Here is a 14,639-nt window from a genome sequence, read left to right as displayed (position 1 = left end):
TCTCTCTCTTCTTTGTACTCTCCTTGGGGTATGGTTCTTGAGGCAGGCTGGGCCTGGGGACAGAGGATTTGCAGCTAGTCACTCCCTACTGCAAGCCTAAAGCAGGCTGGGCAGGAGTCTCAGTTAGGGTTTCTATTGCTGTGAAGAGACACCATGACCACGGCAACTCTTATAAAAGAGAACTTTAATTGCGATGGTGGCTTGCAGTTCAGAGGTTTAGTCCATTCTCATTGTGGTGGGGAGCATGGCGGTGTACAGGCAGACATGGTACTGGATAAGTAGCTGAGAGTCTCCATCTTGCAGGCAACAGGAAGTGATCTCCATGTCACACTGAGGGGACCTTGAGCAAAACAGACCTCCAGCCCACTTCCTCCAACAAAGCCACACCTACTTTAACAAGGCCACACCTCCTAATAGTGCCACTCCCTTTTGGGGCTGTTTTCTTTCAAACTGCCACAGCTGGGGAGGCCTGTGGGACATATTCTTTGATGATCCAGGTATGACTAGATCAAAAATCTTACTTTGGATAAGTGTATCTCAGAATGGCCAACACCTGTTCCTTCCCCATCACTTAGATTACAAGGAGGACCCCTACAGTAAGGGTGATCCCTGCAACACCATCTGCTGTCGTGAGGACCTGAATGAAGCCAGCCCAAGCCCTGGAGGCTGCTATGACACCAAGGTAACTAACACACAATTGCTTTCCAATTTACTTCAAATGAGGAGTTAGACTAGAGGCAGAGATTTTTGTGGCATGAGGCCCAGTATCTCCAACCATATATTAATTCAGGAAGCAGACTGTTCCTGTAAATAATAGAATTCACCTCATAGAGTATAGTGAAGACTAAATCTTCAACATCCCCACATCTAGAAGAGCTCTTAATTATAAATGTATTCACGGGGCTGGAGAGATGGCTCAGTGGTTTAGAGCACGGCTGCTCTTTCAGGGGACCAAGGTTTGATTCTCAGAACTGACATGCTCGCTAAGAATCACCTGTAACTCCAGTTCTGGGGTATCCAGTACCCTCTTCTGGCTTCCGCTGGCACTGTATGCATGTGGTGCACATATACACATGAAGAAAAAATATTCATACACAACAATCTTTTAAAATTAATTTTAAATGTATATAATCATAGTGGTAGTAACATTTTATCAGATGGCCCTAAATCCAAAGAATCATCTTGCTGAGAATACTGTGGCTGTGTATTAATCACGAATTTAGCTTAAGGAGCACATTTTAGACCGAGTGGCCAAGCCACTTTAGGTTTTTGCAGTAATATGAAGCCTGCTCATGTTGGTTTCAACAAAACCAGTAACAAAAGCCAACTAACAGCCTGTTGACTGCCACGTGGAAGGACATGAACGCCAGAGACCGATGAGGGCTACAAACTGTCTGTATGCCTCTTTCTTGAGAGCAGGCTGCTCCAGACCTTCCTGTGCATGAGCTGGCCTTTTAGTTGGTGTGTTCATTCTGCACATGTAGCTTGAAGATGTGTCTTCCATCTCTTTGGCTAGTAAAACAAACTACAGAACTCCCACATCTCTTACACTTACCTTCTGTCAGCCATCCTTCAAGTGGGAGATGCTTTTCAGAGTCCGAGTCCTAGCTCCCCCTTCCAGGCAGCTGTGTGAAGGCAACACTTCAGCTCTTAGGATATTCCACGCCGTACAACCCAGGTAATAAAGAGCAAAGTGGCGTCAGGAAGCCCCAACACGTGTTGGTTCATTTCCATGGTATCCGTACACATTCAAGAGCAAAGTGTGACAAGTGTTGCATTTGTCTCAGACAACATGCAGAAAATCATCTCTGTAGTCTTGTGTGGAAGAACCCAAGCCAAGCTTCCATCTGTCAGATGCTGCTGCCAGAATAAGCTTAAAATATTCTTTGTCTTTCAGCTACTTCAGATACATGGTGTACTTTCCCCTCTAACGCTAGATATGGTTCTAGCTCAGAGTCAGGTGTTCCAGAGAGCCCTTTGAGTGTGGCTCATCCTTTAGAACTCTTGTTACTGCCCTAATTAACACCAGCCTCCACTGAGGATTTGCTGGCTCTAGGCTTTGTTACTCCCAGTAATTCTTTCTCTGATCTAGGAGGAACAGACATGAGCCCACTTTCTGAGGAGGAAAACCAAGTCATGGAAATGCTAAGGTGGTTGTAAAGTAACTTGTGGAGCTACAGTTCTGAATTAGTTCTCACACTGCAGATCTCCTGTCTATGCTGCTTTCCTAGTCAGTTCTCATTTGGATGCTAAATGGATACAGACACATGTCATGGAAAGGATGCAGCTTCCAAGAAACTTGTCTTTTCAAGGAGGCTCGCAGTATGCCCTTGTGAAGGGAGATGAAGTCTACAGTCACATTGCAGATGCTCTGTTAAAATGTTGTCCTCTCTTTTTCCAGGTGGCAGATATCTTCCTTGCATTTCAGTATACAGCCTATGCCATTAGTGGTCCCACGGTACAAGATGGTCTCCCCGCTTTTGACTGGAATCGGTTCAACAAAACTCTACATGAAGGGATGCCAGACGTCTATAACTTCGATTTTGTTACCATGAAACCAATTTTGACAGAGAACATAAAGTGAAGGATGGAGGAGGAAGAACAAAGCTGCGAATAAGACTCCAAAGGCATTATTTTAGCTATATTTTCCCATCTGTACTCTTAATAAAAAAATATTAAATTCCCTTCCATTTTCCACAGATTTTTGTTTTTAACAGCAAAAACATTTCCTGCAGGGTGGAGAGCTGCAGACTAAACATTATGTATGAGATGAATACAAGAAAAGATTGCAGAAACTGTCTCTGTCAGAATCCACTATCCTCCGTTGATGCCTGCAGATGCCAATCACAGTCCACGGTACAACCAAGTTCTGGCCAATTGAGCTTGAGGTAATATGAAGGACATCTCCAGGCTTAGGAGACACCTGCACTTCCCATGGTCCTTCTCCTTCCCCTGATGGTCAATGCTAATAGCAAAGCCCTAGGGGTTTGGGGAGCACAAACAGGAGGCAGTTTGTGATTCTTTCTGGTCATCAAGCTAGACACGTAGTCAGCTGAAATCCCCGTCTAACCAGGCAGCAGTTCCGCACGGCAGCTTCTTCAAAGCTCGGGAATACCATGTGGGTTGAGTGCTGGGGAACTGCCTAACAGATTAAAGAAGGCGCAGTGAACAGTGAACAATGGGGAGTGCTGAGCAAAGTGGGTTTGTTTTTTAAGAAATGCACACACAGGCTGAGAACTCTCCGAATGAATAAGAGTACCCAGGAATGTTAAAAACCCAGTCATTTATTTCAAAGTATAAATTTCAGGCTTGCTGGACAAATCCCCACTACAGTTAACATTTACACAGACAGTACTCTACTGTACATTTAGGAAAGAAAATTAAAAATTTCAAAACCTAATAAAAAATGGGGCAACTTGCTACAGCGCAGTTAATATTAGACCTTAGAAAGGTCTTACATCATCTTATTATTTACACTTCCAACTGCAACAAACAAAAATCAGGATGCAAGTTTTCCTACGAGGGGTTTATTTTTACATTTCTGTTTGAAATTGTTGATAAAATCCTCAAGCTAGGATCTCCAAAAGGTGTTTGATTGCTTAGTTCCCTTATTTACAAAAGGAAAGGGGAGGGGTCATTTACATATTTAAATGATAGATATTCAGCTATCTCTACATATAAAACAAAAACAAAAGCTCGAACATGATAAAACATTGGAAGATGAGAGCAGTGTGTCCTCAACTCCTCCCTGCCTTCGGCTGGCTCGAGGGGATGAGTTAAGAATTAGGTAAGTCTCCTCCACTGACAAACCCCTCATGGTAACTGCTCGATCTTGTGTGCACCGCTCAAATATTTCTTTAAAGCCATTTGCCCAGAAAATAATTAAGGAAGGCAGAATCACACACGACTACATAGTTATTATCTATGCACAAGGACATGTGTGTTTCCATGAGAACCAAACAGTTGACCCAACCACAGGGAAACAGAAAAAATTATATAATCATATTGAGGATACTGAAATGGCTGTGGGAGGAGTCAGTGGAACACCGGGAAGGCTTTCTTGTAGTACCTATGGGGTGAGACCACAGCATCTGAAAGCACGCCACACACAGTATTTTCAATCCTACACAGTCCTGGAAAAGCCATGGGAAGTGAAATGCCTACCAGGCAGCACTGACACTCTAAGTAATGGAGCAAGCAACATGAGGAGCCATCCAGCACGTCAAGAAAGTTCCGCAGAGCTGCACCTGAAATTCCCGAGATACATGTTTTTAAAGGTATCCCATATCTGGCACACGGGTAGGGGTTTGTGGAGGACACCTCTCTGAGGTAAACAGTATCCCAACAAGTATTTTCAAGGAAGAAAGCTCTTGTTTCTTTCATACTGCATCACACAGTACCAAGTAGTCTGCAGTTTAAAAATTGAGCCCAGAAAAACAGGGGGACAGCCACCTTGTAAGTTAACTGTCACAAAGGATGCTGTCTTTGTATGCCATTAGCAAGAACACAAATGAATGAGGTGTACTCACACTTAAAACAGGGTGAAAAGTACTCTGACACAGCGCAAAGCAGAGAGTAACGAACATTACTGTTACCATTCATTACTGTATAAACATCTCAATTCACGCTGAAATTTCAGGAGTTTCCAGGATTCCCAGTAAGGAAATACTTACCAGTATTGTCAGGCTAAAAATGTAGCAAACTTGAATTCCCAAAATGGGACAACTGAGCTTATTTGTAATACTTTGAGAAGAGATAGCAGGGAGTAAAAGAGAGCCCCCGATGTGAAGTGCTATTAAATATCCTGATGGCTGGAGCCTGCAGCTACTTCTGGAGAAGTCCTCCTCCTCCTCCCCCAGGACAGCCAGACAAAAGCCAATGCCCATCAGCACTTACATTTACCCCAAAGAAAGGAAACCCAACATGGCCGCTGCCCAAAGCCTCATGACAGGTTATATGAGGAGACTGCACCCACAAGTGTATGTTCCCCATAACAGTTACAGACAGTCTCTCTCCATACATTCTTTCCAATCTGGAATAAAGTTTTCAGTAACTACTTTCTGCAGTAAATCTACATCTAGAGCCATTATTTGACATTTTTTTTTTTCCTTTGACAAAACTCCAAGTACAAGCCAAAGCAATGAAATATAGTAATTCCACTGGGCTTCCTTCGCCTGATTGTATAACACTATGAAAACTTAAAAAAAAAAAACCAAAAACTAGAAAATATAAAATGATTAGTGAATAAAAATAGAAATATTCATCCAGGGAAACTTCCACTGGCTACTGAGCAGGCCAGCCAGTGAAAACAATTTTGAATGTGTTTTTCTATTATATAGACAGGAATGATGCTGAACAGAATACCAATCCTGTGCCTCACACAAGTGATGGTAAAAACATTTGGTACAGAGAGGTGCTCATACAGTTAGAAAGTAATTTCTTCCTTTCCAATCTCATTACCCTAACACTGACAACACTTTACTAGAATCATGAATCTAAGGAGTCCTTCCTACACAACTGCTCGCCAAACTTAACTTGGGGAAAAATGATTCTCCTGTGGTCTTTTTCTCGAAGTGGAAGGTTAGGAGCATTTACAATTTGGCAACTGCAGGCTTCCTTCATCAACCAAAATTCACTGAAGATGACAGAACACCAGTGAGAAGTCACCAAAGACAATTCCTTCACAACTCAACGATTCCTGCTATAACCATCAAAGGAATAAATGCACAAAAGGAATAGAGCTCCCCACTTTTAATGCCAGGAAAAGTGAACGATTGATCCATTTTGAGAAGGCAGAAATATGACTTAAAATGTTGTAAAGAAGACAGCCTGAAAGTGACTTCACAAACTCCACAAGGCCTCACTCAGCCTGAAAGTGACTTCACAAACTCCACAAGGCCTCACTCTGCCTGAAAGTGACTTCACAAACTCCACAAGGCCTCACTCAGCCTGAAAGTGACTTCACAAACTCCACAAAGCCTCACACATCCCTAAGTGCTCACCCTAATGCCTTCAGCTCTAAAGTACCTGGCTGATTCCCCTGCAGCTGGCATTCCTTGAAAATGCAAGGGTGAGCCTGCATCTGTGAACTTTGCAGAGGAATGAGGAATACTGAAGTGATTGGATCTAAGAAATATGTGCAAAGACCCAACAGGATCTGCTTCTAAGTTCTATCCACCGCTGCTGAAACCAGGACCCACCTGGCACCACCACAACCAAGGGAAGACAAAAGGGAGGGAGGGAGGGCCTCAGAGAAGAAGGAGACTGTGAGCCCCCTGCTCTTTTATGAAAGTGAACGTTTACTGCCTTGGAAAGAACCCTTTCCCACAAGTGATGTGATGAACCAGAACTTCCTTCAGATTCTCTAACAATGCAACATGGATATCAAAACAAGTTTAATGAAAACTTTTCTTAAACAATATGGCCTATTTTATGCATATGCAGAGTTAAATAATGGGCAAAAATAAAAGTATGTCCTTAAAAGAAAACAGTAAGTCAAATTTTTAGAGTTAAATCTGGTGATGTTACAGAAGATGAGGCAAACACATGCTCCAACACCTTGGTTTCCAAATGGTAGAGGGTATGGTATTCTTGGTGGCGAAGAAGAAGAAATGAAAGTTGAAAGAGGGATAAACAGTGGGCATATGGTCTGTGTGTTTCTGTAGCTTGTAAGGCACAACACAAATGCAGAAGCCAGATTAGGAGTTTGGGGTGCAGGTCCAACATTTTCACCTAATCAGCAACTCAGAAGAAATCAAAGAAAACATGGAGAGAATGCATCCTCTGTTCAAATTCATCGATTTTATGCTAAATATTTTTCTTTTTCATTTCTTTGGGTTTTGTTTAGATTCTTTGATCTCCTAGATCCCCCCTTAAAGGCAGAACCACACCAGCAACATACCTCAGAGTCTTTCATCTATTTACTTCCTACTAGAAGAGAGGTAAATTGAGAGTGAAAATGGGAGATTGCACTGTGATAAACACACAACTAGAAATTTAAAAAGTAAAACAAAACAAGAAAAGAAACAAAGACGACACACACAAACACCCATACAAATTCCCCAGCCTCATAACTAAAGCAAAGACCAATTTACATTTCAAATCCCCGAAGCTTAACTTGTTCAGGGGAAGACTTGCTTTATGGGCTGAATTTATTATACTTCAGTTATAAACAAACGTAGTGTGTACACTCATCTGTCCAAGAGATCTTGCACAAGGTGGATTTTACATTGAATTTCATGCACAAGATTAAAAACAAGCCCAAAATGTGGAACTTTGAAAAGAGGAAGCTAAAGGCTCCAAGGTCTAGCTGTTCTGGGAGGAAGAGATCACGTCCGTGGACTGAGGGTCACAGAAAGGCCCAAAGCGGCCGTAAATGTCCTTGGCGCGCACTGCAAAGTAGTACTTGCTGCCCGACACAAACTGAGTAAGGGTGCAAGCCATGGGCAAAGGAAGGGCTTTGACTTCGCCGATCTTTTTCCACTGAGAGGGCACAGTGGCACTGGGTTCCTCGTGGTAAGCATAGAGATGGTAGCTGTCGACAGTGGCACAACTTCGATCCACTTCCAGGACACTCCACGACAGCACAATGCCATTCTGACTCTGAACTCGAGCTAACTTCAAGTGTGGTTTCTGAGGCAGAGAAGTGCTGGCAGCTTCCGGGGGCAGACGCTGTGGCTGTGGGGCTTCCGGTAAGGGTGCTGGATGCATAGGACGTGGGGGCTCCTAACAAAAGAAGAGATGTGTTGATTTCTAGCGATTACAGAATTCTTTCAGAAGATACCTTAGGATCATAGAGATACCATTTTACATTAAGAACTCTGAAAAACCCCAATACCATAACCAATTTTGGCAATTCTATTCAGTGATACACAAATCAATCACGCCCCAAATAATGATGCTGAACTTGTATTTCCTAGACCGAAAATACTAAGTTCTCCTTGGAAAACAAAAATCCCTTCCTAATGGACTATCACTGAAGAGATATGTTGATACTAGTGGGAATCATCTATGTCTAACAAATAATTTACAATTTAATCTTTTCTACTGTAGATTCTCATTTTAAGAAAGCAGTTAAAAATTATGTGTTACATACAAATTGGCACATACAGCCACACTCACTTTAAACCTATGCTGTGATATAAAGACAGCAGCACACGTATGAATAATGCCGAACATGTGTATGTTCTTGGTCAGTCTGGATGAAGAAGGTGATGGCCGAATGCCCCCACCCAACAGGAAAAGTATGAGCAGAGACAGGCAGAGGGAGCGGGAGGTTAACAGACAAGATTGAGTTAACACTTTCTTGGGCATCGGTATATGAAGCAAAGATTGGGGGGTGGGTGGGTAAGGCCCAGTGACTCAGAAGCACGGCACGAACCCTGGAAGGCCTGCTAACCTAACGCTGCACAGCACTGCTGTTACTGTAAACATGGCAGTCACAGCTATTTTAAGATGACAACAGCCTTCCAAAAAAGAGCCAGAAAACAGATGCAGTGAATCCAAGCGCAACATACTACTCGCTGACTTTATACTGGATTCCAAACTTCATGCAATAAAACCTATGTCTACACATGTACGTCAGGGTGAGACGCTCAGGGCAAACACTGATGGATGAGGCCCTAGGCTGATATCCAGTACCCAAATGGGACAAAGTAAAGCAAAGAAGTACTTCATTAGATAGTTTGAATAAACTAGTGAATTCTGTAAGGTCCAATAATACACTACTAAATTCCAATGCTTTATTATAGTCAAACTGTCAAAAGTTTAAGACAAAATATTCTAAAACCTGCAAGGACAGAAGTGCCAAATCACAGCTTCAATGTGACTGCCCTAAGGGATCACCTTGGGCTGGAGTCCAATATCCAGAAAGGGAAGTCTGCTAACTACCATGAAAGAGAGCGTGCAAAAACACAAACCCTACGAGAAGAAGAGATACACAAAGGACAAAGCGGGGCTAAGGGTTCATTAAGACCAGAGGGCTGAAGCCGGAAAAAGCTTGAATCATCATACACTGATGATTTCAAGGAATCTGCAGATGTTTCGCTGCAAGACATTCCTCCTAGTAGTAAAGAAATTACACATACATTTGTGGAGAGATGTCCAAATTACCAGTTAACAGACAAAAATCAGGTTGAGAGAAGGCCATGTTTAAGGGAGTAACACCCTGAAAACTGGACTGGGCCTGAGAGAGCAGCAGCACCAGAGCTATCCTTCCTCTACTGATGTCTTCCGGAGTGACTGGATCATCTCAGATCATTGACTCCATACAGCTAGGCTAGGAAAAGCACTGGAAGTGAATGGGTTTGCCTAGAGCTTGTTCAATCTGCTCTGTTCCTTCTAAGGCTCCGATTATTTATGCTTGTTCAATCTGCTCATGCCCCCCTGCCCCACTACTAAAACTAGTCATGAGTTTCGTTTTGTTTGTCAGTGCAGATGGGGTTCTGTGAAATTTGGGGGAAGAACTACATCACTAGGTATTCACTTAAAATAAGCAAGGGTGGCCACACCGGTCAGTGGACCCTCTGGAGACTACGGCAAGAGGACCATGAGTCTGAGGCTGGTGTGAGACAGATGGAGACCTGCCTCCAAGGAAACCAATCAGTGCAGCCAGTGCTGTAAGAAACAGTGACACAGACAAAATCAAGTGTCAAGTGCCGAGAACGGTTCAAAGTGCTTACAGGGAGGCACAAAGTCACACTTTAAGAAGCTTTGTAATTGGAGTAGAATAAAATTAGAAGTCAGTATCTCTAACAAAACAATTTAAGCTACTAGGAGCTCTAGATTTACAAGCTAAATGTTTCCTAAGTTCTAGTCGATTATAAAGTGGGAAAACTATCCTAGTTTACTGCTCTATTCCAACTCCCTGAAGAAAGCAAAGCATTCTTTTGTAGCTCCAACAGGAATGACAAATTTGCCATGCACCTCAGCACAGCTAGAACTGAAGCAAGGGAAGCTCGAGAGGCAGAGGAGATCTGGCTGGGTCTGGTAGCACCGAGGGTAAGGACACTGAGCAACAACCAAACACTTCCCATGATGTACTATCCTTGTATATTTATGTTAATTTTTTTGCAAAATGAGAGTACCACTACTAATCCCCATAGGAATATGAGGGCTAGAGCAAACAATAAAGTTCTCAGAGTAGCCAGGACACAGATGCTAAGTTTTTTTCCACTAAAATTAAGTAAGAAAAATCACAGCTTTTCAGTTCTAGGTTCTAGGGCTGGGGATGTGGTTTGTTCACACATGTACATACATAAGTACTGGGAGTATGGGCTCTTAGGAAGCACAAACAGCCTTGTTGATTACTCAGCCTCTAAATATCAGCTGCCACATGTGCAATAAAGACTTTAGAAACCCCTTCAGCAATAGCCTTAAGATGCTCTGTGTGAAAACAAGCGTGTCACCCTGCTGGGAACGTGATGAACCCCCTAGGAGAACTGTGGGTGCCGTAAAAGCATGTTTGGCTAGGTAATGTCTATCAGCCTTGACTTCCCGCCTTCCCTCTCTGAAGCCAGCATTTCTCTTCATGTACGTCATCATGATCTATACATATGAGATATAGTCACATATATTCTGCGGTACCCCTGAAACACAGTTATAATCTTGTCACAGGAAGATATGGCTTAGTTTGAGGCTAAATTTAGAGGGAAATTCTTTGTAATAAATGCATTCCAAAACCAATGGCTCGTTTAAGATAAACTGGTGACAATATAGTAGTTGTAAGTATAAAGTCACAACCCAAGGAAACACGAAGCATCCTTAAACTTACATCTGAGTTAGAAGTGCTGTCTGTCACCTTAGAAGCCCTGGCTATCGCCCTGTCTGTACTCAGGGAGCAGTGGTCCTAGCTAGACATGTTCTCAAAAATGGGAGTATCCCTTTCCCTAAAATAACCTTCTACTCAAGGGGAGACAGAACTATCTCCTTCCTTTGATAATATTACTTTAATATAACTTAAAAAAAGGAAATAGTAGTCAGTTGGTGGCGGCACCTGACTTTAATCTCAGATGTGGGAGGCAGAGGCAGGCAGATATGAGTTCAAGGCTAGCCTGGTCTACAGGGTGAGTTCTAGGATAGCCAGGGCTACACAGAGAAACCTTATCTCAAATAATCAAACAAACACCAACCAACAAACAACAACGAAAGAGGAAATGTTTCCTGGAACGACAGGACAGCTCAGTAACTGAGGATGTTTGAAAGGCAAGCACTGATATTTACAGTATGCACTTGTGGTGGCCGATGATGCACCGTGAGCTGAGGCCCTGCTGATCCCAGGGTCAGGCCGTTGTTTACAACATATGTGGTTGTCTGAGGCACTCGAACTGTAACACCTACAAAAGAAAAGGAAACAGAATATAAAGGAAATATCAAAATTCTACCGTAAATTTGCTGGGGCACTGTAAACATTGCTAGTAATACATTTTTTAAAAAATTCAAGAGGAGCTGGAGGGTGGTGGTACAAGCCTTTAATCCCAGCACTTGGGAGGCAGAGGCAGTGGATCTATGTGAGTTCGTGGCTAGCCTGGTCTACAGAGTGAGTTCCAAGACAGCCAGAACTGTTTCACAAAGAAACCCTGTATTGGGGAAGGGGGGAAAAAATTCAAGAGGAAAAATCTTTCCAACTGAAAAGTCTCCAGTCAGCTAAAGAAGTCATAAATTCCAGCATTTTCACAAATGCTTCCTCAAGGGGCACTGCAGGCTGCATGCAGCAACAGGACCTACGAGAACAGCACAAACACACAAACCCTTAGGAGGACGACTAGAAATAAAACCCTACAACACTGGCCGTGCACCCCAAGTGTGGGCAATAGTCAGCGATTCAAAAGGTGGGCAGACAGAAGCTAGACACAAGGTTCAGCAGTTAGGAGCACAAACTAGTCTCGCAAAAGACCTGAGTTTGGTTCCCTGCACCCACATCAGGTAGTTCTCAACCTCCTGTAACTCCAGGTGATCTGATGACCTTTTCTGTCCTACGCAGACAGACAGACAGACACAGACACAGACACACAGACACACACACACACACACACACACATACACACACACACTGAATAAAATCTTGTTTTAAAAAGTCACCATTCCTATGTTAGTGGGGTTCTCCACTTTCTCTCTATACTGATAATCAGCTGAGGACACACTTCACCCCAAGAAAAACTATTGTGACATTACCCAAGAAGAGAATTCAGAGCTATGTACTCTCCCAATCATCTTTCTACCAGACATGCAGTACTGGATCCAAACTAGTCTTGCCAGAACTTATTCATGCCAGAATCAAACAACTGACTGGAGAAAATCCTTACAAACTTGAGAAAGTTAAAGCCAGACTACGATCCCAAGACTCCATTTAGTTTAATTTTTCCTAGAAGCTAACTAACACTTAATAATGGAATTATTACAGTTTTTGAAAACAGCTAATGTGCGCTTATTTTATAAATATAAGTGTATATACACAAATATATATCAGCTTTGAAATTTTATATTATATGTATATCTGTATGTAAGATAAACATACACAACATTTAAGGGACAACTACATTGATGGCAATAAATAAAGAAAAGTGAGGATGGTGGACAGGAAGACAGGGAGGTAACAGGGAAAGAGACAGAAGAGTGATAAAGTTCCGCTTCCTAACGTGGTAAAGGTCACCTGTGGTTCACTTTTACTATTTTCCTTTAAACTTTATGCATTTTTGTCTATTTATTTGGGCTTTTTGAGATACGTTCTCATGTAGCCCAGGCTGGCCTTGAAATCACTATGTAGCCAAAAATGACCTTGAGCTCCTGATCCTCCTGCCTCCACTTTCCAGGTGTGTGCACCTGATGGCCAGCTTCTAAGCTTTAACTAGAAACCTTGATTTCATATACTACATTCTGCTATGAAGACACATATTCTATGCTACTAATAGACGGTATCTTCATTTAATACAGAATGAATGGCTTTAATTAGAGTTTAATAAGCTCTAAATTTCCTTTAATATTTTCCTTCCTTTAATTTCTTCAGCTGCTTTTATGCCTTTAAGACTGACTATAGAGACTATCGTTACCATGACTTCCCTCTTCTGGGTTGAGCCACAACTTACCATTCCACGATGCCAATTATTAAGAGTAGAGCATAACATACACACCTCTACACCTCAGCATGCAGGGGCAGGGATGGGCAGACCTCTGAGAGTTTGAGGTGATCAGCATAGCAAGCTTCTACCCAGCCAGGAATATATAGTGAGACCCTGTCTCAAACCATTAATAAATATTAAATGGGGTGCTATAATACAGATCATTAACAAAGTTAAATTGAAGACAATATAAAGACTACAAATCCTACGGTATATACGGCCAATTTCTCTTTTAATCATAAGAAGGGCTAGATATAGTGGTGCACACCTGGGAGGCAGAGGCAGGTGGATATTTGTGAGTTCCAGGCTAGCCAGGGATACATACTGAGACCCTGTCTCTAAATAAATAAATAAGAAGGGAAGAAAAAATATTTTTTTTTCAAAATCCATCTTAATGGATAAAATTATGTTTTTGGTGCTCTGAGAAATGTACACATTGTGGAATGGCTAAGATGAACTAACTACCTCACATCCTTACAATTTTTTTCTATGAAATCACTTAAAATCTCCAGTATCAGCAATTTCCAATGCACTACGTCATTACTAGCTATACCAAGCAAGTGATACGTCCCTTAACTTGATAATCTAAGTCAGCATAGAGCAGTGCACACACTTCGAAGCCATATATAAGCAAAGAGTCTCTTACTATTTTGAGGATTGACCTGGCGGACAGCAGGGGCCTGCATGACAGTTCCTCGGAGGGGAGTCTGAGCTGGTGGTGCTTGGACAGTTGTATAAACCACCTGGTGGTTTGCAGGAGCTCTTGGTACAGGGAGTCTTGTGGTCACCTGAGTTACTGGACGATGTGTTACATTCACGGTGGTTGGAGCTACGGAAGCCAACAAAAGATATCAAGAATGTAGTCAATTCTATGTTAAGACAACATAAAATATTTACCATTACACAAAATCGAACCATGGAGGGAAAGGCTGTCAGGACCATGTTCAGATCACACATACCACGTGAAATAGTAATTACCATTACACAAAACCTAACCAGGGAGGGAAGGCTGTCAGAACCATGTGTAGATCACACACCTCCAGACCTTCCTCCAGTCCCTTGGGTCCCATGCATTTTCCCCTCTTCAGGTGTCTCTGTCTAGCTGAGTTAACTATGGCAATGGGCAGAGGCAGAACAGGCCACTGCCGTACCAATAAGGAACAAGTTCAGTTGAAGCCTATCACCCAGCACCCAGCCAGACTCATCAACTCAGCAGACTGAAGAAAAACAAGGAGGCATAGCTCAAAAAACAGGCCTTACCAATACTACATAACGGCCCCGGACTGGGGGAGCGGAGGGTGTGAGATTTGTAGGAGGGACTTGTGCTCCAGGGCCTAGTTTGGTTTGTGCAAGCACATCTATGGCCTGCATTGTACAGATGGCTGGCTGATGAGGTCATCTTCCCCCCTCCTGCATCAAGCCTGCTCTCATCCCACAGCCTAACTGAACAGTCTCTCCTGCCTGACCAAGCCAACTAACATTTCTGATGGTTTGGTCTTTTTTCACTGAACTCAAAGCACCAGG

General features: G+C 42.7%; 2 protein-coding genes across 3 annotated transcripts in view; one reads left to right on the top strand and one right to left on the bottom strand.

The window, feature by feature from the left end:
* The window catches only part of Plbd1 (phospholipase B domain containing 1), a 59,361-nt gene extending 54,142 nt beyond the window's left edge, over positions 1–5,219 (top strand). The window contains exons 10-11 of the mRNA XM_052719602.1: positions 576–682; positions 2,402–5,219. Of these exons, the coding sequence (XP_052575562.1) occupies positions 576–682; positions 2,402–2,584 (290 nt within the window). The 3' untranslated portion in view covers positions 2,585–5,219. The remainder of the gene's footprint in view (positions 1–575; positions 683–2,401) is intronic.
* The window catches only part of Atf7ip (activating transcription factor 7 interacting protein), an 89,946-nt gene continuing 78,573 nt past the window's right edge, over positions 3,267–14,639 (bottom strand). For both annotated transcript variants that reach the window (XM_052719601.1, XM_052719600.1), the window contains exons 13-15: positions 13,762–13,944; positions 11,221–11,333; positions 3,267–7,725 (exon numbers count right to left, since the gene is read on the bottom strand). In XM_052719601.1, coding sequence (XP_052575561.1) covers positions 7,306–7,725; positions 11,221–11,333; positions 13,762–13,944 — 716 coding nt within the window. In that variant the 3' untranslated portion in view covers positions 3,267–7,305. The remainder of the gene's footprint in view (positions 7,726–11,220; positions 11,334–13,761; positions 13,945–14,639) is intronic.

This window comes from Peromyscus californicus, unplaced genomic scaffold (assembly GCF_007827085.1).
Source record: "Peromyscus californicus insignis strain IS unplaced genomic scaffold, ASM782708v3 Scaffold_6__1_contigs__length_162567912, whole genome shotgun sequence".
Classification (NCBI taxonomy): Eukaryota; Metazoa; Chordata; class Mammalia; order Rodentia; family Cricetidae; genus Peromyscus; species Peromyscus californicus.
This window is presented reverse-complemented; position numbering and strand designations above follow the sequence as displayed.